General features: G+C 49.3%; 3 protein-coding genes across 10 annotated transcripts; 2 read left to right on the top strand and 1 right to left on the bottom strand.

The window, feature by feature from the left end:
• Nucleotides 1-1,121: 1,121 nt before the first annotated feature.
• SLC35E4 (solute carrier family 35 member E4) lies at nt 1,122-11,306 on the top strand. Of its 3 annotated transcripts, XM_087880427.1 has the most exons (4): nt 1,122-1,268; nt 3,032-4,737; nt 6,453-6,870; nt 7,599-11,306. In XM_087880427.1, the coding sequence occupies exons 2-4, from the start codon at nt 4,101-4,103 to the stop codon at nt 7,615-7,617; spliced, it is 1,074 nt and encodes a 357-aa protein (XP_087736553.1). In that variant the 5' UTR covers nt 1,122-1,268; nt 3,032-4,100; the 3' UTR covers nt 7,618-11,306. The 3 variants fall into 3 exon arrangements, with proteins under 3 accessions (XP_087736553.1, XP_087736555.1, XP_087736554.1); XM_087880429.1 differs by having other exon boundaries at nt 6,453-11,306; XM_087880428.1 differs by lacking the exon at nt 1,122-1,268 and having other exon boundaries at nt 2,867-4,737.
• Nucleotides 7,908-22,631, top strand: LOC148111649 (synergin gamma-like). 5 transcript variants are annotated; one of them, XM_087880431.1, is made up of 6 exons: nt 7,908-8,267; nt 14,747-14,810; nt 16,818-16,914; nt 18,233-18,393; nt 19,101-19,205; nt 22,399-22,631. In XM_087880431.1, the coding sequence occupies exons 1-6, from the start codon at nt 8,179-8,181 to the stop codon at nt 22,495-22,497; spliced, it is 615 nt and encodes a 204-aa protein (XP_087736557.1). In that variant the 5' UTR covers nt 7,908-8,178; the 3' UTR covers nt 22,498-22,631. The 5 variants fall into 5 exon arrangements, with proteins under 5 accessions (XP_087736557.1, XP_087736556.1, XP_087736560.1 ...); XM_087880430.1 differs by having other exon boundaries at nt 8,179-8,267; nt 19,632-22,631; XM_087880434.1 differs by lacking the exon at nt 7,908-8,267 and adding an exon at nt 13,512-13,636 and having other exon boundaries at nt 19,632-22,631.
• Nucleotides 22,174-26,347, bottom strand: DUSP18 (dual specificity phosphatase 18). Of its 2 annotated transcripts, XM_034428676.3 has the most exons (4): nt 26,230-26,347; nt 24,243-24,322; nt 22,746-23,352; nt 22,174-22,493 (listed from the first exon to the last, which is right to left on the bottom strand). In XM_034428676.3, exons 3-4 carry the CDS (start codon nt 23,286-23,288, stop codon nt 22,482-22,484), a joined length of 555 nt encoding a protein of 184 aa, XP_034284567.1. In that variant the 5' UTR covers nt 23,289-23,352; nt 24,243-24,322; nt 26,230-26,347; the 3' UTR covers nt 22,174-22,481. The 2 variants fall into 2 exon arrangements, with proteins under 2 accessions (XP_034284567.1, XP_087736561.1); XM_087880435.1 differs by lacking the exons at nt 24,243-24,322; nt 26,230-26,347 and having other exon boundaries at nt 22,174-23,288.
• Between the last annotated feature and the right edge of the window lie 5 nt (nt 26,348-26,352).

The following is a 26,352-nucleotide window of genomic DNA, read 5'->3' as shown; positions in this document are numbered from 1 at the left end:
GTGTTTATAGTACGGGTGGGAATTCCTATAAAAGAAACAGTAAAATAAAACCTTGGATTGTGATCAGATGGAGGATGGATTGATGGATGGAAGGATGGATGGATGGAAGGACACAAGGATGGATAGAAGGATGGAGGGATGAATGGATGGAAGGAAGGAAAGGAAGGATGGATAGAAGGAAGGAAGGAAAGATGGATGGATGGATGGAAGGAAGGAAAGGAAGGAAAGATGGATGGAAGGAAGGAAGGAAAGATGGATGGATGGAAGGAAAGAAGGAAAGGAAGGATGGATAGAAGGAAAGAAGGAAAGATGAATGGAAGGAAGGAAAGATGAATGGATGGAAGGAAGGAAAGGAAAGATAGATACGAGGATGGATGGAAGGAAGGAAAGGAAGGATGGATCGAAGGAAGGAAGGAAAGATGGATGGGTGGGTGGGTGGAAGGAAAGGAAGGAAAGATGGATGGATGGAAGGAAGGAAGGAAAGGAAGAATGGATAAAAGGAAGGAAGGAAAGATGGATGGAAGGAAGGAAGGAAAGATGGATGGATGGGTGGAAGGAAGGAAAGGAAGGAAAGATGGATGGATGGAAGGAAGGAAGGAAGGAAAGGAAGAATGGATAGAAGGAAGGAAGGAAAGATGGATGGATGGAAGGAAGGAAAGATGGATGGAAGGAAGGAAGGAAAGATGGATGGAAGGAAGGAAAGGAAAGATAGATATGAGGATGGATGGAAGGAAGGAAAGGAAGGAAGGATGGACCGAAGGAAGGAAGGAAAGATGGATGGATGGAAGGAAGGAAGGAAAGGAAGAATGGATAGAAGGATGGAGGAAAGGAAGGAAGGAAGGAAAGATGGATGGAAGGAAGGAAGGAAGGAAAGATGGACGGATGGATAGAAGGAAAGGAAGGATGGATAGAAGGAAAGATGCAAGGGTGCCTCGCCAGGAGGGCCGCATTCGGCCGGGACAAAAGGCAGCCCCCGCTGGATTCCTCCTGCGCGCGACTTGCGCAGGCCACTGGGGGCCGCTCTGGGCCGGGGCTACGCGCGAGGCGGCCAGCAGAGGGCGCGGCCGAGGCGGCCGCCTGGTCCAGCTCCCGCAGCATCCGCGGCCGATGCGCCTTCGGGGAGCGGGAGCCGCGAGCCGTTTCCCCGCCTGGGCTGAGCCCATCTCCATCGGGCAGGGCCGCGGCGGGGCGAGGCGCGTTCCCGCTCCAGTCCACGCGCGCCGGGGCCGCGGCTGCCCAGCCCAGCCTAGAGCCCAGCAGCAGCGCAGGTAAGGCTCACCTTCAGGCGCCCTGGCGGGATCACGCGTGTCGGGGACACGGGTGGGAGTGGGGGGGGAAGAGAGTTTTGTTCCACGCGCGGAGCGGGCAGGAGCCGTGGAGACTGCGCTCCGGGGTTCCTGCAGGGATGCGCGGGAGGGCCTGGAGGGAGCAGCCCCGCATGGAGTAAAGCTAAGGTGGAAGGGGAAAGAGCCCTCCCCCTCCTCCTCCTCCTCCTCTCCGCAAACCCCACTCCCTTCTAGCACTGATGATGTAACCTAGTTGGGTGATGAAAGGTCTTCAGGAAAACAGCCCAGCTCAGAGAGCACCAAGGACCCCAAAGTCCTTTTCCTCCTCCTCCTCCCCCTCCTCCTCCCCCTCCTCCTTCTTCCCCCTCCTCCCCCCTCCTCCTTCTCCTCCCCCCCTCCTCCTCCTCCCCCTCTTCCCCCTCCTCCTCCTAATCCTCCTCCTCCTCCTCCTCCTCCCCTTCCTCCTCCTAATCCTCCTCCTCCTCTCCGCAAACCCCACTCCCTTCTAGCACTGATGATGTTACCTAGTTGGGTGATGAAAGGTCTTCAGGAAAACAGCCCAGCTCAGAGAGCACCAAGGACCCCAAAGTCCTTTTCCTCCTCCTCCTCCCCCTCCTCCTCCTCCCCCTCCTCCTTCTTCCCCCTCCTCCCCCCTCCTCCTTCTCCTCCCCCTCCTCCTCCTCCTCCCCCTCTTCCCCCTCCTCCTCCTAATCCTCCTCCTCCTCCTCCTCCCCTTCCTCCTCCTAATCCTCCTCCTCCTCTCCGCAAACCCCACTCCCTTCTAGCACTGATGATGTTACCTAGTTAGGTAATGAAAAGTCTTCAGGAAAACAGTCCAGCTCAGAGAGCACCAAGGACCCCAAAGTCCTTTTCCTCCTTCTCCTCCTCCTCCTCCTCCCCTTCCTCCTCCTAATCCTCCTCCTCCTCTCTGCAAACCCCACTCCCTTCTAGCACTGATGATGTTACCTAGTTGGGTGATGAAAGGTCTTCAGGAAAACAGCCAAGCTCAGAGAGCACCAAGGACCCCAAAGTCCTTTTCCTCCTCCTCCTCCTCCTCCTCCTCTTCCTCCTCCTCCCCCTCCACCCCTCCTCCTAATCCTCTTCCTCCTCTCTGCAAACCCCACTCCCTTCTAGCACTGATGATGTTACCTAGTTGGGTAATGAAAAGTCTGCAAGAAAACAGCCAAGCTCAGGGAGCACCAAGGACCCCAAAGTCCTTTTCCTCCTTCTCCTCCTCCTCTCTGCAAACCCCACTCCCTTCTAGCACCGATGATGTAATTTAGTTGGGTGATGAAACGTCTTCAAGAAAACAGCCAAACTCAGAGAGCACCTCAAAATCCTCTCCCTCTGAAGGTCGGAATAGAGCCAATCAGGTCTTCGGAACCAATGGATCCGATCGAATAATTAATTATCCCTTCTATTTCACTCGGCAGCTGCCCAAATCTGTAAACAGGTTTAATGAAACACCTTGTCAATAACATTGGTGATGAAAGCGACGCAGCTTTGAGTGTTGGATATAAAAAGTTTCTGGTTGTGTGTGTGTGTGTGTGTGTGTGTGTGTGTGTGTGGTGGGGGAGACACCCTGTTGTGTGGCTTTCTCCTTGCAAGAAGCTAAGCGTGGATGGTGACAGGGTCCCTCGGTGGCTGCTGGGTTTCTAGGACGACTGGAAGTTTAGGAACATCTTGACTCAGGTTTTCCTTGCCTTTCCCCTCCTCATTTTTGTAAAAACAATTTATTTCTGCAGCCACAAGCCTTCGATGAGCTGTCCCGGCCAGACCCAACTTCCCTCCCTCCGTCTGGCACTGGCACAGGATTGGCGCCTCGGGGTAAGATAGTGTCCTCTCGGCCAGATTCACTCCCTGGTTACCCGAAGGTGGAGCTTCCTGCCAGCCTAAAACTTGGTGTCACTTCTCCCTCTCTGCTGGGATCCTCGCACGTGGCCGAGCCCAAGCCGGCCGGCTGCGGGAAGGGGGAGCGGGCCCTGGGCGTGCCAAAGAGGCTGGAAGGCAACACGGCTGCGACACCAGGGGACAGAGGGAGAAGGCGGCTCAACTCCTTTTTCCGAAGAGTCGAAGGAGAAAGTCTCCGGCTATCTTTGCCACGCGAGGAGTCTTGTTTTGTTTCCAAGTTCTCCAAACAAGTTGGGAGTTCCCAACCCGTTCCAGACAGGCCTGGGAGAAGACCACAACGCAAGGAAAGGAAATCTGATCCCGGTGACTCACAGGGAGGGACGGCGGAGAGCGAGGAGGCGAAAGGAAGGATCGCTCGGAAGAAGCACCGCCACCGAAGGATTCCAGTTCTGAGGAAGGGGCAACTGAGCAGCCCTCCTTCTTGGCTAGGAAAGGACCCTCCAGACCAGCGGAGACCCTCCCTGGGGGTCTCCAGATTTCGTTCCCGGTTGCAACTCAGTTCTGCCCGTGCCGTCTTTACTTTACTTTTACTTTGATTGAATTTGTATACCGCCCTACTCCCGAAGGACTCAGGGCGGTGAACAGCCATAGAATAAAACATATAAATACCGAATTTAAAATAGAATAAAACGAATTAAATAATTTGGCTGAAATTTAAAACCCCAATAATTTAAAAAACCAAATTTAAAATTTCCATTAAAAGGGGGGAAAAAAAAACTTAGGCCAGGCCAGCGTGATGAAATAAGAACGTCTTGAGCGCGCGGCGGAAGGTACGCAGATCCGGGATCTTCCGTATCTCCGGGGGGGAGCTCGTTCCAGATAGTAGGCGCCCCCACAGAGAAGGCTCTCCCCCTGAGGGCCGCCAGTCGACATTTTTTTGGCCGTCTCAGATCGCCGTCTCCAATGTGCCTGCCAGCGGGGAAGAAGCACGATGCCGTGATGGGCTCAGCCGTCGAAACCTGGCCGCTCTCGCCCTGGAAGCAGGATCCCGGGCAGCGCTGGGGGCTGACGCTGTTTTCCCGGTGGCGCCACACTCTGCCCTTGGTGGCCACCGTCTTGACGTGGTTGGCTATGGGCTCCACCATGTCCAGCCTGAACAAGTGGATTTTTGCCGTCCACAATTTCCGTTACCCGGTGTTGCTGTCCTCCTTACACATGCTGACGGCTGTGGTGGTAGGCAGGCCCCTCGACAGGCTCCAGGCGGGAAGATCCGGCCACCCGGCTCTCCATCCCAAAGCCCAGCTCCGGGTTTTCCTGCTAAGCCTGACCTTCTGCGCCAGCGTGGCTTTTGGGAATCTGGGGCTCAACCACGTCCAGCTGGACTTCGCCCAGATGGTGTACACCACGACTCCGCTCTTCACCCTGAGCCTCTCGGAGCTGCTCCTGCGGAAGCGCCACCACCCGCTGCAGTACGCGGCCATGGGCCCCATTTGCTTGGGGGCCTCCCTGAGCTTCGTGGGGGAGGTGCACTTTGATCAAGCCGGCTGCTGCTTCCTCTTCGCCGCCACTTTCCTGCGAGGCCTGAAGTCCATTCAGCAAAGTAAGTGACCCAGGGGAGTCGGCGAGGCAGGCGCTCTCGAAGGGGGCCGCTGGAAGGTGGGCGGACTCCTGAAGTCCACCCATCTTCAAGTAGCCATGGTTGAGAAACGTCCTACTGTTGATTGGCTAAAGCTCTCTGTCTCTGTCTCTCTAATCAATCAGTTTGTCTGTCTGTCTGCCTCCATCCATCATCTATCTATCTATCTATCTATCTATCTATCTATCTATCTATCTATCTAATCTACTGTATATATCTATCTCTATCTATCTCTATCTATCTCTATCTCTATCTATCTCTATCTATATGTATATATCTCTAACTATCTCTACTGTATATATCTCTATCTAACTCTATCTCTAGCTCTAGCTCTAATTCTATCTATCTATATGTATATATCTCTATCTCTATCTAACTATCTACTGTATATATCTATCTCTATCTATCTCTAGCTCTACCTCTATCTATCTATATGTATATATCTCTATATCTATCAAACTATCTCTACTGTATATATCTAACTCTATCTATCTATCTCTATCTCTATCTCTACCTCTATCTATCTCTATCTATCTATCTCTATCTATCTATTTCTATCTCTACATCTCTCTCTCTCACTCTGTCTGTCTATTTATCTATCTATCTATCATCATCTATCATCTATCTATCCATCCTCTATCTATCTATCTATCTATCTATCTATCTATCTATCTATCTATCTATTTATCCATCCATCCATCCATCCATCCATCCATCCATCTATCCATCCATCATCTATCTATTCTATCTATCATCTATCCATCCATCCATCATCTATCTATCTATTCTATCATTATATTAGGGGCCTGGTGGCTGAGCAGACTAATAGCCTGTTATTAACATTCAGCTGCCTGCAATTACTGCAAGTTCAAATCTCCCCAGGCTCAAGGTTGACTCAGCCTTCCATCCTTTCTAAGGTAGGTAAATTGAGGACCCAGTTTGTGGGGGCAATAAGCTGACTTTGTATAAATTATACAAAAGAATGAAGGCTATTGCTTAGCGCATTGTAAGCCGCCCTGAGTCTCCGGAGAAGGGCGGCATATAAATCTAATTTAAAAAAAAATAATTATCTATCCATCCATCCATCCATCGTCTATCTATCTATTCTATCTATCTGTCATTCTATCATCTATCAATATGTATCTCTATCATATCTCTCCCTCCTCTTTCTCTCTCTCTCTCTCTCTCTCTCTCAATCCATCAGAACAGAGCTGGAAGGGACCTTGGAGGTCTTCTAGTCCAACCCCCTGCTCCAGCCCCCCCATACCGTTTCTGAGAGATGGCCTGATGACTCCCGCATCATCTCCATGGTCAGGCGATTTACCTTCGGATGTTTGGCAACCGGTTCATATTTATGACGGTTGCAGCATCCCGGGGTCATTTGATCCCCTTTTTACGACGAAGTCGGCAGGGAAGGCAGCTTCGCTTAACAACCATATTTAACAACTGCAGGGATTCCCTTAACAACTGTGGCAAGAAAGGTCGTAAAACGCGTCGAAGCTCACTTAACAAATGTCTCGCGTAGCAACGTAAACGTTGGGCCCTATTGCGGCCGTAAGCCGAGGAGTAGCGGAAATGTCTTGGGAGTTTCTTTTGGCTGGTTGCCCCTGGCGGTCTGTGGGCCCAGATCCTGAAGCTTTGCTGACATCTCTCCCCCCCACCCCTTGTCTGCCCCACAGGTACCCTCCTGCAGGAAGAGCACCTGGACTCCTTGAGGCTCTTGTGCCTGACTTCGCTGCCCAGCTTCTGCCTCCTCTTCGTGGCCGCGCTGGGCATGGAGGTGGGCTGGGCCTGGGGCGGCCTGCTAACCTACGAGGCCAGCCTCTGGACTTGCGTGCTGCTCAGCTGCCTGGGCTCGGTCCTTTACAACCTGGCCAGCTTCTGCATCCTCTCGCTGACCTCCGCCCTGACCATCCACGTCCTGGGGAACTTTAACGTGGTGGGCAACCTGCTTCTCTCCCATTGGCTTTTCGGAAGCCACCTGACTTTGCTGAGCTACGTGGGCATCGCCCTCACTCTGCTGGGCGTCCTCATGTACCATCACTCCGAGGGGATCGCCGCTTGCTGGCGCTCGCGGGCGGGCCCAGCCAAAAAAGAGTAGGTGGGCGGGTATGTGTGTGTGTGTGTGTGTGCGTGTCAGAATCGGCTGGAACAGCTCCCTTTCTGACGGCGAGCTCATCCTCCCTTTCTGCTGGCCTTGAGATCTCCCGTAAATCCTATTGGCGGTCAGCATCGGCAAACAACAGCCTGCATACGGGAAACTCCTATTGCGGGCGGAGTAAAACCACTATGGGCTGAATATGCACAACAAGCAGACCAATGGATTATGGCTTAGGAGTCTCAAAAGCGGGGGTCGCGTCACCTCTTTTGAGTCTCAACCCCTGGATGGCTTAGATTAAGCCAGGAGTCAGCAACCTGCAGCTCTGGAGCCGCATGTGGCTCTTTCACCTATCTGCTGCGGCTCCCTGTCACTCAAAATATGTATCGCAACTGCCAATGTGTGACACCTGCCGGCACATGATTTATTGAGCTTTTCCATCCCCGGTAGGCCAACCATGGATACATCCAAGAAAAGAAAAGTTTCTGAAGAAAACAGATTGTTTAATTCGACTACATATGCTAGTTTTTGTGGCCGCTCAAGAAATCGTCAGGCACAGGAAAGGTTTTGTGGCTCCCGGTGTTTTCTTTTCTGTGGGAAACGGGTCCAAATGGCTCTTTGAGTGTTTAAGGTTGCAGGCCCCTGGCTTAAGCCATCTAAATTGGGCTAAATCCGGTTAAAAAGCTTTGAGAAGGAAGCTTTTCTCTCTCTCTCTCTCTCCAAACAGGTCCCTGTGGTTTGAATGATTTTGTAATTCCGGGCAAGAATTACAGTAAACGGTTTTTAGGAAATACTTTTGCCTGCCCGGCGCAGGTGAGTGTGAGACAAATTCTGATTTTTCACAAAAAGACAAGATGCCAGAAAGTTTTAGCTTTATGGGTTTTTTTTTTTTTAAGTTATGGAGATTTCCAAGTTTGTCTTCTAAAATCTGGTCTTTGGAAAGAGAAGAAGTTATTTTTCATTCAGAGTTGTGTTCGTCAACCTTGGCAACTTGAAGACGGGCGGATTTCAACTCCCACAATTCTCCCACAGTCTTGGCTGGTTCAGGAATTCTGGGAGTTGAAGTCCGCTCATCTTCAAGTTACCAAGGTTAAGAAACACTGCTTCATTAGACGCCCTACAGATTTAGTGCATCTTTCGCAAGGTTTGTTTATGGTTTATAATATTTATTTTTATACCGCCGTATTTCCCAGGGATTCCTGGGGATTTAACTGTAATTCAAAAACACATCAGAAGGACACAACTTCGGATCTGAACAAGGTGCCAGGATTATTCTTAGCAGTGGTGAAATCTGAACCGGTTTGCTAATGGTTTGCGGGTCGCACATGGACGCCGCGCGCCGAACACATGCTGAGCACGAGCATGTGCAGTACGGGCCAAAAGGAGGCTTGGGAAGGTAAGTAGAACAGCGAGGGGAGGGATCAGCTGTGCCGCGGGATTTAGCTTCGCCAGAAAGTGGGAAATCCTGCTTTCTAGCAAAGCTAAACCCTGCGGCACAGCTGATCATCGGAAATACCGGTTCGGAGAAATCGGTAGCTTTTTTTAAGTACTTTTTAGTTTTTAACTACTGGTAGTTTTTATCACTACCGGTTTGCCGCAAACCGGAGCAAACCAGTAGCATTTCACCCCTGATTCTAAGCTATTACGTTGGGAGAAGTCAGGCAGGAGGAGGGGGCTGCAATTTTGAAGCCGATGGCCACTGTTAGGGTGTGTGTAAATAGTATTTGTTGCTTGTGCAACGAGCAGAGCAGAAACACACAGGGAAGGAGATAAACGTGCAGCTCGTGTGAGAAAAATACTTTATATACAAGATAATAAGCAGTCTCGGTGTAGGTAAAACAGTCCAAGGTCATAAACAGTAATATCAATCCAGTAAGTATCTTCCCTTACCAAAGCAAACAGACTTTAGTAACTCTTGGTATACAGTACCATATAACAATTCAGTCTAACACCAATCAGCAGAAAGACGCAGGAAGCAACAGGAACAATCAGGAACAAAGAACGCTTCTCTGCGCTGCTTATTTATGCACTGTAGCCTAATTACAGGGTTCAGCAAACCCTGATTATGTGGCTCAGTTGTTTCTTAAAGAAACAGATATATTGCCTGACCAACAAGTTAGGAGTAAGCTACAAGCTGAACCTAACAGCCACTTTGGCTTTGAAGGGAGTTGATGTGACAATCAGGCTGGGGAAAGTAAGGCCAGGGGTCCCACCCCTTTTGGAAAGAAAAACCTGGCCTGGCCTGTTAGAGTAAAGGAACATGTGCACAGAATTCCTCTGGTCCAAATTATACCTGGGTATTCTTAATTTCGATAGCACCCGTAGTCTGCTTGCACAGAAGAGATTCTTTGAGGGGTGGGATTCGGGTCCGTAGTTTAAATAAGGTCACCTTATTTCATCATCATCTTCTTTTAACGACTCCATAATCCCTTGCAGGGAGGAGTCTGGGCAGCTGAATGGAGCTGAGTGTTTACTGCCCGGATGCTCTTCCTGTTGCCAGTATGGAGTTTTGTTCAGCAGATAAATTCTCATTGTGCCCAGAGAGAGAGAAATATCTGCCTCAACCTAGGATCGAACTCACGGCCTTCCCGATTGTGAGGCGACAGCTCCACCTCTAGGCCACCGGCACGCCTCTTAAATAAGGTCCCCTTCGCACAAGTGATTTCGTGACACACGTCATCACCTCAACCCTGTGGGTCCTATCAGGGTGTGTCCGTAACTGTACATCGTTTCTTTGTAACTCCGCAGAAGACGATCTCAAATCATCTGCTTTTTCCCGCCTGGGGGTTGTTCGTACAGGAAGGGAGGGGGGTGTCATTGTACGGTCGTCATAACAACAAAAAAAAATGGAAATGTTGTGGCTGCGTATCTTTCTGTACCCAGACTGGCTGCGTAGAGGACATTAAACTACGGTTTGTTTAACTGTGATCTACTGAATAAGCCACTGGAGTGAGTTTGCACAGTATATGCTAAACCACAAGGTGCTGTTTATATAGATCCTAAACCTGCATAAACCACATCTGGGCTTAGCATCAGCATTATCCTACAATCTGCATTGTTTGGTGCTATAGACTATTAGTTGCTTTGAACAACCAGGCAAATCAAGCTATTCCTCCCTGCCTCCTTTAAAGATTTTTAATCTTGGCTTGCAAGACATGCAATAACCACAGAGAGGCAGCAAGGAGATACAAAAAGAAAAAACCCCTCCGCTACTTTGCTGCCATCTAGTGGTAATCTAGCATCTTGCAGGCCAGGAAAAAAAACTCGTCTCCCTTTGTTCCTAAAGCACACACAGGGCATTTGATTCCTGAATTAAAGATCTCGCCAGCAACAAACCATGTTTTCAGATTTTAGATGAAACCGAAACGAAACTACGGGTCGAGACGCTTATTGAGAATGGTGATTTAATTGAAGCGAGAAAAAAAGTTTGGGGTGGGGGCGTGAATCAAATACTGTGTCCTTCCTTAGTAACCTTAGTTAAGCTCCAGAATTTGGATAAATTCTCATTGTGCCCAGAGAAGTCCGCACATCTTAAAAGTTGAGAAACACTGCAATGGATTCTTAGTTCGGAGAAGAAGTCCACAGTTGATATTGTGGATTCCTCCCTCACGCTTTTCTGAATTAACTGAGACTCGGCTGACCTCTTGATAGAACTGGGAGACCCCTGAATAAAGTCTCCCCTAAAATTTTTTAAAATTATTTTAAAATTATTAAAATTATAGGGATGCGGTGGCTCGGTGGCTAAGACGCTGAGCTTGACGATCAAAAGGTCGGCAGTTCGGCGGTTCGAATCCCTAGTGCCGCGTAACGGGGTGAGCTCCCGTGACTTGTCCCAGCTTCTGCCAACCTAGCAGTTCGAAAGCAGGTAAAAAAAAAATGCAAGTAGAAAAATCGGGACCACTTTTGGTGGGAAGGGAACAGCGTTCCGTGCGCCTTTGGCGTTGAGTCATGCCGGCCACATGACCACGGAGACGTCTTCGGACAGCGCTGGCTCTTCGGCTTTGAAACGGAGATGAGCACCGCCCCCTAGAGTCGGGAATGACTAGCACATATGTGCAAGGGGAACTTTTACCTTTACCTTTTAAATTTATGGCTTCTGGCTCAGAGACTTCCGTCGTCCCTGGGGTTTTTCAGAATCGCATCTTCCTGTTTAGGGATCCTTCGCCCCTTCTTTGATTCCCAGGCTTTGCAACGGAACAGCCAAGGGCAGTGATTTGTTTTGCGACGGTCACGAAACCACGGTTTATTATCTTCTGAGTGGGGTGTGTGTGTCGCAGGTAGGGCTGGACCTCAAGAGCCAGAAGAGTTTAAATGTTTTGCTAACCAACGGAAGATGAAACCCTTCCCAGCCTCGTGGGAAGTCAATAAGCACCCGGCAACCTATTTAACATCTCGGCTCGTGTTTGTCTCAAAATAAAACTCTATTTTTGTCTTATTTGTGTCCTGATGTCCTTGAATGACCCGGAGGAAAGGAAGGGCTGGCTTGGAATATATGACGCGCCTCCGGCCTCTGCAAAAAACAACAACAACAACAAAAAAAAAACTGGAGGTGGGGAACAGTTTGACAGCCTAGAGAAGCTGTTTTGGGGAAAGAAATGACTTTTCTGGGGAAGGAAGGATAATTATTCAAAGTGGCTGAATAATTGGTTGCTGTAGCAACGGCTGCCCAGCATTTCAAGCAGCCAGGAACCAGCCAGAAAGGAGAAGCCTTTGCAAGCACGCTGGATAATAATGCATGTGTGACCAAACCTATGGGAAAAAAAATTAAGAAGAAAAAAATCTTTGGGAAACAGCAAGGTTTTTACAACGGGAAGGTTGCAAATAATCATAATAATCATAATAATGGGAGAGAGAGCATCCTTTGGCAGCCGGTTCAATGCTGAACAATTCAGGCCTTCCGAAAGATGTTGTCATCGCTTTTGTGTGTAATTGGAACGACTGCAGTTGTAGTAAAAATGTTAGCATGCAGGGCAGAATGGACCGGATTTCTTGCCAATCAACCGCTGGAGTTGCAATCATCAGTCAACTTCTCTCTGGTTGGAAAAAAAAAACATTTGGTGATTTATATGTCGTACGTTTGGTCCTGGGGAGGAAAGCCATGGGAAATCTAGATAGCGTAGTAAAAAGCAGAGATATCACCCTGGCAACAAAAGAGTGTATAGTCAAGGCGATGGTTTTCCGAGTTGCAATGGATGGCTGGGAAAGTTGGACCACAAGGAAGGCCGAGTGCCAAAGAATGGAGGCCTTTGAGCTCTGGTGCTGGAGAAGATTCCTGTGAGTCCCTTGGACTGCAAGGAGATCCAACAGGTTGGTCCTAGAGGAGATCAACCCTGGCTGCTCTTTAGAAGGCCAGATCCTGAAGAGGAAACTCAAATCCTTTGGCCACCTAATGAGAAGGAAGGACTCCCTGGAGAAGAGCCTCATGCTGGGAACGATGGAGGGCAAAAGAAGAAGAAGGGGACGATGGCAGAGAAGGAGGTGGCTGGATGGAGTCACGGAAGCAGTCGGCGGGAGCTTCAATGGACTCCGGAGGATGGTAGAGGACAGGAAGGCCTGGAGGAACGTGGTCCATGGGGTCGCGATGGGTCGGACACGACTTCGCAACTAACAACAACAACAATATCGTATGGATGCTAAAGAGGGGAAGGCGTTTTGTTAACCATAGTCCGTAACCTTAGATCCCAAGGCTAAGTTTCTGCATTCCACCAAGCTACAAAGAAGCCAGCATTGGATGGAATTGCAGCACATGCTAAGCTAGGAAATGACGGTTTGCACACACCACTGTAGTTGTTTCTCAGACAATGGGTTAAAAAGTCCAATAATCACATTATGATTTACATGCTGGGTGAAATCAGGTGTCCAGAAGACATCCATTCCTGTTGGACTTCATTTCCCCACCACCACCCCGAGAGTGGGGAATTCTGGGAGTTGAAATCCACAAGTCCTAAAGTTTTGTTTTTTTTAATTTGATTTATATGCCGCCCTTCTCCGGAGACTCAGGGTGGCTTACAATGCGTTAAGCAATAGCCTTCATCCTTTTGTATATTTTATACAAAGTCAGCTTATTGCCCCCACAAACTGGGTCCTCATTTCACCTACCTTAGAAAGGATGGAAGGCTGAGTCAACCTTGAGCCTTGGAGAGATTCGAACCAGCAGTAAATTGCAGGCAGCTGTGTTAATAACAGGGTGCATTAAACCACTGTACTATCAAGGCAAACCCTGCCTTGTTTTATAGAAAACCAGGATGCTCACTTGAAGGCAAAAAAAAAAAATCCATTTAGAAACCTGAATATAACAGATCCCTTTTTGCAATCCGGAATTTTGCAAATTCTGACAGGTAGCGGAAATTTTGAGTAGTTTGGAGAACCGGTAAATACCACCTCTGACTGGCCCCACCCCCTTCTATTCTCTGCCTCCGGAGTCCCAACTGATCAGGAGGAAATGGGGATTTTGCAGTAACCTTCCCCTGGAGTGGGGTGGGAATGGGGATTTTGCAGTATCCTTCCCCTGGAGTGGGGTGGGAATGCAGATTTTACAATATCCTTCCCCTGGAGTGGGGAGGGAATGGAGATTTTACAGTATCCTTCCCCTGCCACACCCACCAAGCCATGCCACGCCCACCAAGCCACACCTAAATTTTATTTGGTTGGTATGACCTTACTATTTTTTTTTTTGTAATCACCTGCCTTGTAAACTGAAATTAGTTCTTCCTCCTGCGTGGAAAATCTGTCTGTTACCAACTCTTCATTCACCTGAGGATTCAGGTAAATATCAGAGAAAAGGGGTAACTGAATACGAACTGTTTGAGCACCTGTTAGTTACTCATGAAGGTTTTGTCCCATTCCCCGGAACAGATTAAATTGACCTCAGGTAGGAAAACCTGTTTGATCAGAATCCTGGTTTTGTCACATGACCTAAAATCCTAGCCAGGTGTTAACTTTCTCTCCTTTCTGTAAAGAAAGAGCGGAGATCCAAGTAACTTTCTTTGGGAAGTCCAAGAATTTGGTGAGTTTTCCTCTTGTTTCCTGGAGTCAATTAATATTTAGGTATTGCTGCCTCTGAATAAAATTCAGGTTAATACAGGTGTAGATGTAGTAAGGAAAATGATGATGGGGGGGGGGAAACTCTCTTTTGTTCTGAATAGCTCAGTTTTCACACCAGCGTATTAACCGAGGCAAACAATACAGGTAGATTGGGGAATTCTGGGAGTTGAAGTACACCCATCTTGGACTCACCAAGGTTGAAAAACACCTGTGTTGCATCTTTCTAAACATGCAATGCCCTTCAGGTTAATTGATACGAATTGAGAGGTTCCAGATTGTTTATGTAGACTCAGAGCATATCTAAGATTCTACATTGGGGATACAACTTGAAAGAAAGAGAATAGAATAGAGTAACAGAGTTGGAAGGGACCTTGGAGGTCTTCTAGTCCAACCCCCTGCTTAGGCAGGAAACCCTGTACCACTTCAGACAAATGGTTATCCAACATCTTCTTAAAAACTTCCAGTGTTGGAGCATTCACAATTTCTGGAGGCAAGGAGTTCCACTGGTTAATTGTTCTCACTGTCAGGAAATTTCTCTTTAGTTCTAAGTTGCTTCTCTCCTTGATTAGTTTCCACTCATTGCTTCTTGTCCTGCCCTCAGGTGCTTTGGAGAATAGCTTGACTCCCTCTTCTTTGGGGCAGCCCCTGAGATCTTGGAACACTAATATCATGTTCCAGTAGAGCAAACAAAGATTTGCCTGCCGTGCCCCCACAAAAAGCGATGAAAAAGTAGCTTTATAATCTAACCATAAGTAGAAGGGAAAAGGAAAGAAAACATGGATTTATCATTAGCCCCGAAATTGGATTACTGAGGAAATTGTTCCTTTCCAGACCGTCCAACCAGATGAATTCATCGACTGCACACCTGATTCGATGTTTGCAGCAAATACACAAGGTTGGTACTTTCTCCTCCTCTTCAGATCTTACTTTTTGTCTGCCAGGTTTCTTCTCCTTCCATGCCTCCATCCGTCGTTTTGAAGTGGATTGTATAGAGTTCTTTTTTTTCTTCACAAAATGTCCATGCTACACACACACACACACACCTGTTTCCTACACTTGACTCTGGGAATTCTGGAATTCTGTGTCCTATTCCCTTGCGTGGGAATCCATATTGGACGTGACTTCCTTCAAAAGTTCAAAAGGGAAGCAGTATGCTCCCTCCCATATTGGGGTAGACCAGGTAAATCGAGAGAAAAACACTTTATATATATATATTAGTTCGAATCCGAGTAAGGGTATGGCTAGCTGATGAGAGCTAAATAGCTTGAAATAGATCTACACAATTCTCTCTTGGCTCAGAGGTTAATATGCAGAGGTTATTATGCCTAATATGCAGGCAGCCCAAGTTCAAATCCGAGTAAGGGTATGGCTAGCTGATGAGAGCTAAATAGCTTGAAATAGATCTACACAATTGTCTCTTGGCTCAGAGGTTAATACAACTGCCTAATATGCAGGCAGCCCAAGTTCAAATCCGAGTAAGGGTATGGCTAGCTGATGAGAGCTAAATAGCTTGAAATAGATCTACACTAGTCTCCCTTTATTTTTTTTATCAGCAAAGTATAAATTTAGTATAAAATGGTTTGTCGTGAATGCGACTGCTTGAGGGCTCCTGGATTGGAGCTGAAAGGCGAAAGGGAAGCAGTATGCTTATTTATTATTTATTATTTGGACTTATATGCCGCCCTATCTCCGAAAGGACTCAGGGCAGCTCACAACAATAAAACACACAAAGTTCAATTTTTATTTTATTTTTTAAGAATACCCAATAAAACTATAAAAACCATTAAAATCCCCTCTAAAACCCCTTCAGTCCAAGCCGGCCGGGCGAAATTTTTATTTTTTATTTTTATTTTTATTTTTATATGCCGCCCTTCTCCGGAGACTCAGGGCGGCTTACAATGCGTTAAGCAATAGCCTTCATCCTTTTTGTATATTTTATACAAAATCAGCTTATTGCCCCCACAATCTGGGTCCTCAATTTCTGGAAAGAAGCTATTCCACCGATGAATTGTTCTGTTGGGAAATTTCTCCTTAGTTCTAGGTGGCTTCTCTCCTTGGTTAGTTTCTCTCCGTTGCTTCTTGTTTTCACGGAGATGTTTCCACACACTGCTCTGCAAATATTTTGAAATATAATTCCTACCATGTGGTGGCAACGCGCCGAATAGCCAGGCGGTTGGCCCTCATTTGGCAGATGTCCCGCTGAGCAACTATTCACACAGTAAGGATGGGGATAAAAATGTAATTGTACAATGAATCCTCACCTACACAGCCTTTGCAGGTCTGTCAAGCAAAGGGAAGCTGAGAGAAGGTCACAAGCACAGTTGTGGTTTCGTTTAATGACCAAGTTGCTGGTCCCAATTGCGGCTACTAAAGGAGGACTACCTGTGGCACAGTTTTCGACCGACTTTCGGGAAGGAAAATTTAAAATGGCTGACTATGCACCCCCTTCATTTTTAAAACAACAACAAAGAGTTGGAATGGCTGCGAGAGGAATCGCCTTCACGACAGGTCGTCCTCGACTTTCGACCACAATTGAGCCCCAAATTGGGTGTGGGGGGGGGGCAGGGCCAGCCAAGAATGGGATTTGGGGGTTCTCAGATCTGCACAGAATCTTAGCTAGAGGTTCTCCTGAACCTCTGCAGAGAGCCCACCCCTGTTCATAAATCGCTTTTTCCCCCCAGTGCTGTTGTAACTTTGGTCGTTAAATGAAGTTTTGTAACTAGAGGATTACCTGTCTCTCTTTTTTGGGGGGCCAGAAAAAAAAAACACGCCTTGGTGGTCTTCAGAACCGCCACCTTTGCTAGCTTTCTGGCTCCTATCCTAGATTAAATCCAACAGAATGTGTGAAATCGATTGTCTCCCGGAATGTGCTCACCTGTCTCTCTCTGTGTTTCCTGGGCAGGTAATCAGGAAGGCTAACGAAATCCTTGCAGGCATCAGCCAGCCATCTGTCTGTAGGGAGGTGTTGCTTTCTGCGCCTGGAACAGCCTACATTTGGGGTACAGCAGAGACGCCTTTCTCCCTCTTTCTTTTTTCTTGAATTTCCTGAAGATCTCCTACGCTCATTCCAGATTTTGGGGATGTGCCAATAACCCGCATTCTAACGGTATTGGAGATGAGAATCTTGGTTCAAAGATAAGGGGGGTGCAGACAATTTCAATGCGGATGGCTTTGTGAGCCTGACAGGGCTGGCTGAAAATGTCCTATCGTCTTTAATCAGAAAAGTTAGCTTCTTGCGTCGACGCGATTTTTGTCTAATGGGCTTGCTCCACTCTGGGGGAATAGTAGCCTTTCTCGATGTCTTCTGGGTTTAGGAGACAAAATGTCCTATGAAGAATGATTAAAAGAACATGGTGGGTTTAGCCCGAAGAAGAGAAGATTCAGGATCCCTTAGAAGCCTAAGTATCAGGGAAATACTTTAAGAGCTGACCAGCTGCTACAATGATATAAGGCACGGAATGAGTCGGCAAGGTTTTTGGGCTGATACAACTTTAAGAGGCTGTATATATAAGAGAGGGCATCTCTCTCTCTCTCTCTCTCTCTCCATGTGTGTTTCCGTGCTATAGTTGATGATTTATTGCCTGACTTTGCCTAGTAGGTGTATGTATATATTCCTTGTAGATAAGCTGGTATTTGAAAGACAAACCTGTTTACTGTATTTTGCTCCTAGGTTGTCTCAAAATAGTCACACTGTGTGCACTCTGACACGAAGATAGAATAGAATAGAATAGAATAGAATAGAATAGAATAGAATAGAATAGAATAACAAGAGTTGGAAGGGACCTTGGAGGTCTTCTAGTCCAACCCTCTGCTTAGGCAGGAAACCCTACACCACTTCAGACAAATGGCTGTCCAACCTCTTCTTAAAAACTTCCAGTGTTGGAGCATTCACAATTTCTGGAGGCAAGGAGTTCCACTGATTAATTGTTCTCACTGTCGGGAAATTTCTCCTTAGTTCTAAGTTGCTTCTCTCCTTGATTAGTTTCCACCCGTTGCTTCTTGTCCTGCCCTCAGGTGCTTTGGAGAATAGCTTGACTCCCTCTTCTTCGGGGCAACCCCTGTTATATAGAGATAGGAAGAGATGGGGAGATGGGGAGAAACGGATCGTGAAAGGTGGAAATTTATTTTCCCTAGTGCAAATGGGTGAAGAGAGATTGATTGACTCCAGATCACCCCAGGAAACTTTGTGCTTTAAGAAGTATTAGAATTCGCTATTTCCCGATTTCTAGCCTAGCGCCCTAACCACTACACCAAACTGCCTCCCTATCCTCGGAGTGACTTCTAAACAACCCCCCCCCTCTTTGTTCTCATCCGCAGGATTGTCAGAGATCTATCAGATCTCCAGGCGCTTGGGAGACGCCATGAGCGCTCGGAAATTATCAAGCGAGCTGCTATCGCAAACGTTGCGCGAAGTGGATTTGGCTTGGAATAACCTGTTGTCGTTTCTCGCGTTTGGTCGTTCTGCGTTCCAGGCGTTGGTAAGGGATTCCAGTCTGTGTGTGCGAAAGCTCAGTGGACTTAAAAAGGGGAAATGGGGATGCTGGGGTCCCCACGGGGGTCATGGGGAAACAAAATTTCTGCCGTCATTTATTGATCCGAATATTTATATGTCGCTCTGTTACCGGAAACTTAAGGTGATTTGCAGCTGGCCACTTTTAACATACAGAAAAGGTGGCTCAGTGGCTAAGACGCTGAGCTTGTCGATCAGAAGGTCGGCAGTTCAGCAGTTCGAATCCCTAGTGCCGCGTAACGGGGGGACCTCCCATGACTTGTCCCAGCTTCTGCCAACCTAGCAGTTCGAAAGCAGGTAAAAAATGCAAGTAGAAAAATAGGGACCACCTTTGGTGGGAAGGGAACAGCGTTCTGTGCGCCTTTGGCGTTGAGTCACGCTGGCCACATGACCACGGAGACGTCTTCAGACAGCGCTGGCTCTTCGGCTTTGAAACGGAGATGAACACAACGCCCCCTAGAGTCGGGAACGACTAGCACCTATGTGCGAGGGGAACCTTTACCTTTACCTAAGAGGTTAGGAAAGGCCCTTGTATGACAAAACCTCCATCCTACTCATGCTAGATCTGCTGGGACTTTTCTGAAACTGCACGGCGGTAGCGTGTTTATCAAAGAGAGAAAACCAAGAATAATCTCTTGATTTGGTTCTTTTATCCCAACTGCTGATAATTTACAGCTTCTGCCACCGGCGCCTATGACCGAATCTCGCACGACACTTGCAAAATGTGAGCCTAACCAAATCTGTGGAGTTTGCCTCACAGCGGTAAATCGAGAATCTCAGGTAATTTTCTTTCTGCCGCCATCGTTATGTGAATCACCCCAGTTGTTAAGTGAGTCACGTGGTGGTTAAGCAAATTCAGCTTTCTCATGGACTTTGCTTGTCAGGAGGTCGCAAAAGGGGATCACGTGACTCCCCAGGAACACTGTGACTATCGTAGAGATGAGGCATAAATATAAGTCGAGGACTCCCTGTATTTTCCTGCCTGCTTGATCTCAAATTGTAGCAAGGAAAGCAGAAATGGGAGAGAGACAGCAGAAATATAAATGGACAACTCGGATTCCGAGGCTGGCACGTTGTTGCTTGACTTAGTCAAGCCGGGGTGGAGCAGAAAAAGGACTTAGCTCCTCTTTATACAGGCGTCTACAAACATTTTGCTCGTCTCCTTCTCCTAAACGGCTTCATTTTTGTTTCCATTTGGTCTCTCAGGTGCCTTCTGGAAATTTGGACCCCATTCTACACCAGGGATTCTTTTATCATGTCGGTTGTGCCAATTTTTGGTTGAACTGTGTAGACTCCACACTGCCAAGAGAGAGCTGATCTCTTCTGACCCGGCTCCCCAAACACGACAAACCCTCTGAAGTGAACTCAAAGATTCCTTTAATTAGGAGCGCCGGCAGCCCCGGCAAAACGTTTCTCTCTCACCGCAGGCTAACAAGTCCGGCCGGCAGGGAGTGATCTGTCCCCGTCTACACACACACACACAAACACAGCCAGCCGAGGGTTAAGAAAGTACTTGGCACGCACACAGGTCGTTATCTCAAACTTGGCAACAATATAAGCACCGTCTGCCAAGAGCTTTTACTGCAACAGATAACATAAAATTACATACGCATTGCAAATAGTCCAGCAAAACAATATTCCTTTCGGCAGCTTCAGACGTTGTTCAAGTGACTAGCCAAAGTTCGTTTTTGTTCGTCACGGAGTTTTACCAGCCACCACCCTCTCTTATATAGTCTCTGGGGTGTGGTCCAGTGACTCAGTTCTAATCCCTAGCACGCCTCCTTAACTGCTGCAACCATTTATCATGCCTTCGTTGGCGTGCATCCAGGAATGACGGCTCTCCTTCCTCACTCTCATCTGAGACACCTGGCTCCTGGCTAATCTCCTCTCCCTCGGCCGGCACCTGAGACAGTGCCAGAGGTGAGGGGCCTGGAGAGGGAGGCCTGGCTGACTCCTCTCCCTCATGTTCGGAGCCTTCTTCCTCCGATGAGATAGGCTCGGAGGGCGGGGCCACAACAGGGAGATAAATAGTTGTCTGCCACACCTATTCATCTCCGCCCCCTGCCTTTCATCCCCAGAGCTAGGATGGGGCTTCACTAGCAGTGATGGCTCTTCCGTCCCAAGGACCAGCCCATAGAATTTCCACTGCTCTCCTCTCCTCTCCCTTCTGTGCATCTGTGTGTCAGGCACTGGACCCAGCTGTTCCTCCTCCTCCTCATCAGCCACCTCCAGACCTGGGGGCTGTTGACTCTCCATCTGAGGGCTGACGGATGGCCCAGGCTCCACCTCTCTCTCTCTCTCTCTCTGCCAGCTCCATTCCCTCTTCCCCCTTGGAGCTCTCAGGTTGCCCTGATGCTGGTCCTGACTCCCACCCCTCCTCCTCCTCCTCTGATTCGGCTGCTGGAGGGGCCGAGAGGCCACAAGATGATCCTTTTCTCCGAGTTTCTGTCCATGCTGTTGTCTCTTGGAATGGTGGTAGGAGTTGAGAGAAACATTTCTTGGGAGTGTGGCAATATTGGTGAAATCTAAAACCCTTTGCCTTGAGATGCCCCGTTTCAAACTTTAAAAGATCTTTCCACACCACAACATGATTGGAGGAATACGGCATCCAGTTGCCAAGGACCTAACTTTTCATCGCCTGATCGTGGGGGATGCTACGAAGGTCGTAAGGCGGAGAAAACGTCACACGTCGCTTTTTTCCCAACGCCGTTGTAAACTCTGAACGGTCACTAAATGGACCGTTGTAAAGTCGAGGGTTGCCTGGTGATGCGATCAACAACTTCATTTTGTCCAGGTAGTGGGAGACACACCTGTAAAAGTGTAAGGGGGTGTGTGTGTGCTCCCGAAAACCCATTTGGCAGTTCCTGGATCTCCCTCTCGCCTGTTAGGTTATGAAAAAAAATGTTGATTTTCCTGGAACTTGGATGGGGTTGCTGAACAGAGGAGAGAAAACAGTTACAACGACCTTTCCGCTGAATGTAGTATCTCCAGCGGTCTCTGACTTACGACGGTCCGTTTCAACAATCCCAGGGCAATTCCTCAACCCGAGACACCCCCCCCACACACACGCTCCTCATAATGACTGCAATGAAGAGAGCTGGGATTACAGAGGTATTTTATTCAATGACAGCAACAACTTAACGATGCTACAATAGCGGGCTCAGTTCGGTGGTAGGTTATTTGATGACATCTGGGCGGGTGGGCGGAGCCTCCCGCCCTGCTGCTACCAGTTCGTGCGAACTGCAACAACCCACCACTGGCTCAGTTATGGTCGTAACTCAAGCACTTGCCTGTATTTCGTTTATTACAACGGTCTCTAAGACTTGAAGAGACTCGTAACAACTCTTAGGTAGCTCTCGTTTTGCTCTAAAACTACACAAAAGTTGAACAGGGTGTAAAATTTGCAGGGGGGCGGTCTTTCCAATGTGATTCTTATCCTTTCTAAGCTTTCCCGGTGAATACCACCTCCGCCAGGCCCAGCTGCCCAGCTGACCGGTGGTATCCTGGTAAATACCACCTTCCCCAGGGTCAGTAAACAGATTAACCGAGTTGGAAGGGATCTTGCAGGTCATCGAGTCCAACCTCCTGCCCAAGCAGGAGAACCTACATCTGCCTCTACCTAGGATCGAACTCACAAACCTCCTGATTGTGAGGCAAGAGCAAAAATACCACGGAAAAGAGGAAGGAGGAGGAGCAGGAGAGAACTGTTTGTCAAAGCGAACCATGAAACACAAAGCAGCCCAATGCGTTGAATTCGAAATGTTTAATAACACAAAAATGCTACATGCCCAAGTAAATCAATTCTTGGAGAATATTTCATCCTAAAGCGGCCGGAAGGCTGAACGGGTAGAGCCAGATATAATCCCTTCTAAGCAGGGAAGAAGACATTCAGAAGTTAGAAATCCTGCCTGCCGTCTTCCTGGGAAAAAAAAGGCAGCGAAAATTCATCAAAGGGGTTGTTTTTGTTTCTTAGGATCTCGCCCGAAAGCTCGGTGGCTCGTTTGAACCCATCCCGGCAAAGAAGTCACATTTCTCCAAACAGCTTTGCTGCAAGATTTATTCCAGAGCCTAAAGTAAAGAAGGAGTCAATTGTCTAATGGTCGTATATTATATTGTCATATATTATTATTATTATTATTATTTTCCCCCTTCCAATATGCTGCAGGTTTTAATTTATGGAACAGAATAAAACGTGCAGGTTAAAAATCCCTGTTTCAAACTTGAGCCAAGGTGGCGCGTGGGGGTTTATGCGGTGCTTTGGCTCAGGGGAAGGGGGCTGCACCCACGCTGCGCCTCTCACAGAGCGATCATGACTCTAACCTCGTTTTCGTAGAGGTCAGGGATCAGGCCCAAAGGGGACCGAATCATTTTGACGCTGTTCTTCCCAAAGAGGTGATACTCGTATTCGACCAGCTGTTCCCAGAAACCAAGGTTTGGACGGATGACGGGCCGGCAGGATTTGACCCAGTCGTGGGCGTTGAATAGAGACATGGAATGGTATTTCATCAGGTAGGCGATGCACAGAGCCGCCGAGCGGCTGATGCCAGCTGCGCAATGCACCAGGGTCCGGCCCTGATTCTGAGCCACGGCGTGGATCTTATCGGCGACGGGGTCGAAGAAATCATAAATGCGCGCGGTGGGGTAGTCCAAAACGGGGACGTGGATGTAGTAAATGTCTGGGAAGTAGGTGTTGATCACTTCCACCGTGGCGTTAATGATGGTGGTGATGCGATTAGCGTAGAGGAAAAGTTTGTTGTTGGCCGCCTCGCCATTGCTGATGAAGAGGCTGTTGGTGATGCGGGATAAACCGTAGACCGACGGGTTCCTGAAAAGGATGGGTATGGCGCCAAAAACTGCGTTCATCAAGGCGAGCGTTAGATGTCCGTTTCAGGGGAAGGCGGCGTCATTTTTCTGGGGCTGAAGGGAGCTGAGGAAGGAGGGGGAAAAAAAGAGAGGAAAGAATAGAATAGAATAACAGAGTTGGAAGGGACCTTGGAGGTCTTCTAGTCCAACCCCCTGCTTAGGCAGGAAATCCTACACCACTTCAGACAAATGGTTATCCAACATTTTCTTAAAAACTTCCAGTGTTGGAGCATTCACAACTTCTGGAGGCAAGGAGTTCCACTGATTAATTGTCCTCACTGTCGGGAAATTCCTCCTTAGTTCTAAGTTGCTTCTCTCCTCGATTAGTTTCCACCCATTGCTTCTTGTCCTGCCCTCAGGGGCTTTGGAGAATAGCTTGACTGCCTCTTCTTTGGGGCAGCCCCTGAGATACTGGAAGACTGCTATCATGTCATCCCTACTCCTTCTTTTCCCTAAACTAGACATGCCCAGTTCCTGCAACCGTTCTTTATGTGTTTTAACCTCCAGTCCCCTAATCCTCTTTGTGGCTCTTCTCTGCACTCTTTCTAGAGTCTCCACATCTTTCTTACATCGTGGTGACCAAAACTGGATGCATTACTCCAGATGTGGCCTTACTAAGGCCTTATAAAGTGGTATCAACACTTCACGTGATCTTGATTCTGTTGATGCAGCCTAGAACTGTGTTGGCTTTTTTGGCAGCTGCTGCACACGGCTGGCTCCTATTTAAATGGTTCTCTACTAGGTCTCCAAGATCCCTCTCACGGCTACTACTATTGAGCAAGGGACCACATATTAGACCCGTTAGACAGATGGCGGTCTCTGCACTCCAAATGGGTGCCGTTTTTAGAGCGATGCATTCAGAGGCTGCGTGACAGGATGGTGGCAGCTATCAATCTCCCCACCCCTCCCTTCTCCTCCCCCCCCCGGGTGCTTGGCCGCTTTGGAAAGCCCTACCTTTGCAAAGGTGCCTTTTCCAGAGAAACTTCACATGTCTTTTGTCTCCCCAGTCGCGTGAAAACCTGTGGAGGGTACACCTAGGAAGAAGGAAGCATGGACTCACTGAGGGTCGCCCTGGAACCAGGGGTGAAATTCAGCAGGTTCTGACGAACTGGTAGCGGAAATTTTGAGTAGTTCGGAGAACCGGCAAATGCCACCTCTGGCTGGCCCCAGAGTGGGATGGGAATGGAGATTTTTGCAGTATCCTTCCCTCAGGAGGGGGGAGGGAATGAGGATTTTGCTCTTTCCCTGGAGGCTCCATCCCATCCTCTCCCACCCCATGCCACTTGGTCCAGCAAGGGAAGGATGCTGTTGGGAGCTTGGGGCGGGTTCAGATAGCCTGCTCTTGCCCCTGGAGGCTCCATCCCGTCCTCTCCCGCCCCGTGCCACTTGGTCCAGCAAGGGAAGGATGCTGTTGGGAGCTTGGGGCGGGTTCAGATAGCCTGCTCTTGCCCCTGGAGGCTCCATCCCGTCCTCTCCCACCCCATGCCACTTGGTCCAGCAAGGGAAGGATGCTGTTGGGAGCGTGGGGCGGGTTCAGACAGCCTGCTCTTGCCCCTGGAGGCTCCATCCCATCCTCTCCCACCCCATGCCACTTGGTCCAGCAGGGGAAGGATGCTGTTAGGAGCGTGGGGCGGGTTCAGATAGCCTGCTCTTGCCCCTGGAGGCTCCATCCCATCCTCTCCTGCCCCATGCCACTTGGTCCAGCAGGGGAAGGATGCTGTTAGGAGCGTGGGGAAGGTTCAGATAGCCTGCTCTTTCCCTGGAGGCTCCATCCCGTCCTCTCCCGCCCCATGCCACTTGGTCCAGCAAGGAAAGGATGCTGTTGGGAGTGTGGGGCGGGTTCAGATAGCCTGCTCTTGCCCCTGGAGGCTCCATCCCGTCCTCTCCCGCCCCCAGCAAGGGAAGGATGCTGTTGGGAGCGTGGGGCGGGTTCAGATAGCCTACTCTTTCCCTGGAGGCTCCATCCCGTCCTCTCCCGCCCCATGCCACTTGGTCCAGCAGGGGAAGGATGCTGTTGGGAGCCTGGGGCCGGTACAGATAGCCTACTCTTGCCTCTGGAGGCTCCGTCCCATCCTCTCCCGCCCCCAGCAAGGGAAGGATGCTGTTGGGAGCGTGGGGAAGGTTCAGATAGCCTGCTCTTGCCCCTGGAGGCTCCATCCCATCCTCTCCCGCCCCATGCCACTTGGTCCAGCAAGGAAAGGATGCTGTTGGGAGTGTGGGGCGGGTTCAGATAGCCTGCTCTTGCCCCTGGAGGCTCCGTCCCGTCCTCTCCCGCCCCCAGCAAGGGAAGGATGCTGTTAGGAGCGTGGGGCGGGTTCAGATAGCCTGCTCTTGCCCCTGGAGGCTCCGTCCCGTCCTCTCCCGCCCCCAGCAAGGGAAGGATGCTGTTAGGAGCGTGGGGCGGGTTCAGATAGCCTACTCTTTCCCTGGAGGCTCCATCCCGTCCTCTCCGACCCCATGCCACTTGGTCCAGCAAGGGAAGGATGCTGTTGGGAGCTTGGGGCCGGTACAGATAGCCTGCTCTTGCCCCTGGAGGCTCCGTCCCGTCCTCTCCCGCCCCCAGCAAGGGAAGGATGCTGTTAGGAGCGTGGGGCGGGTTCAGATAGCCTACTCTTTCCCTGGAGGCTCCATCCCGTCCTCTCCGACCCCATGCCACTTGGTCCAGCAGGGGAAGGATGCTGTTGGGAGCCTGGGGCCGGTACAGATAGCCTACTCTTGCCTCTGGAGGCTCCGTCCCATCCTCTCCCGCCCCCAGCAAGGGAAGGATGCTGTTGGGAGCGTGGGGAAGGTTCAGATAGCCTGCTCTTGCCCCTGGAGGCTCCGTCCCGTCCTCTCCCGCCCCCAGCAAGGGAAGGATGCTGTTGGGAGCGTGGGGCGGGTTCAGATAGCCTACTCTTGCCCCTGGAGGCTCCATCCCGTCCTCTCCCGCCCCATGCCTTACCCCCCACCCGCCCCGCGGGAACGCGGTGCCTGTCTCTCTCTCTCTCTCTCGGCCGTCGGGTCGCCGCAGCCTCCGGAGCAGAAGGCGCCGCGGGCAGAAGACAGCCGCGAGCCCGGCCGGCGG

This window comes from Pantherophis guttatus, chromosome 17, assembly GCF_059756535.1.
Source record: "Pantherophis guttatus breed Tessera chromosome 17, ASM5975653v1, whole genome shotgun sequence".
NCBI lineage: Eukaryota > Metazoa > Chordata > Lepidosauria > Squamata > Colubridae > Pantherophis > Pantherophis guttatus.
The sequence above is the reverse complement of the archived record's forward strand: the minus strand, read 5'-3'. Positions and strand labels throughout refer to the sequence as shown.

Bases quoted from the DNA above. Each gene is read 5' to 3' on its own strand.
- SLC35E4 (XM_087880427.1), top strand. From the start codon at position 4,101: ATGTGCCTGCCAGCGGGGAAGAAGCACGATGCCGTGATGGGCTCAGCC. The intron at 4,738-6,452 runs GTAAGTGACCCA...TCTGCCCCACAG, and splicing joins CCTGAAGTCCATTCAGCAAA to GTACCCTCCTGCAGGAAGAG.
- LOC148111649 (XM_087880430.1), top strand. From the start codon at position 8,179: ATGGTTTGCGGGTCGCACATGGACGCCGCGCGCCGAACACATGCTGAG. The intron at 14,811-16,817 runs GTTGGTACTTTC...TTTCCTGGGCAG, and splicing joins GTTTGCAGCAAATACACAAG to GTAATCAGGAAGGCTAACGA. The intron at 19,206-19,631 runs GTAATTTTCTTT...TTGGTCTCTCAG, and splicing joins CGGTAAATCGAGAATCTCAG to GTGCCTTCTGGAAATTTGGA.
- DUSP18 (XM_087880435.1), bottom strand. From the start codon at position 23,288: ATGAACGCAGTTTTTGGCGCCATACCCATCCTTTTCAGGAACCCGTCG.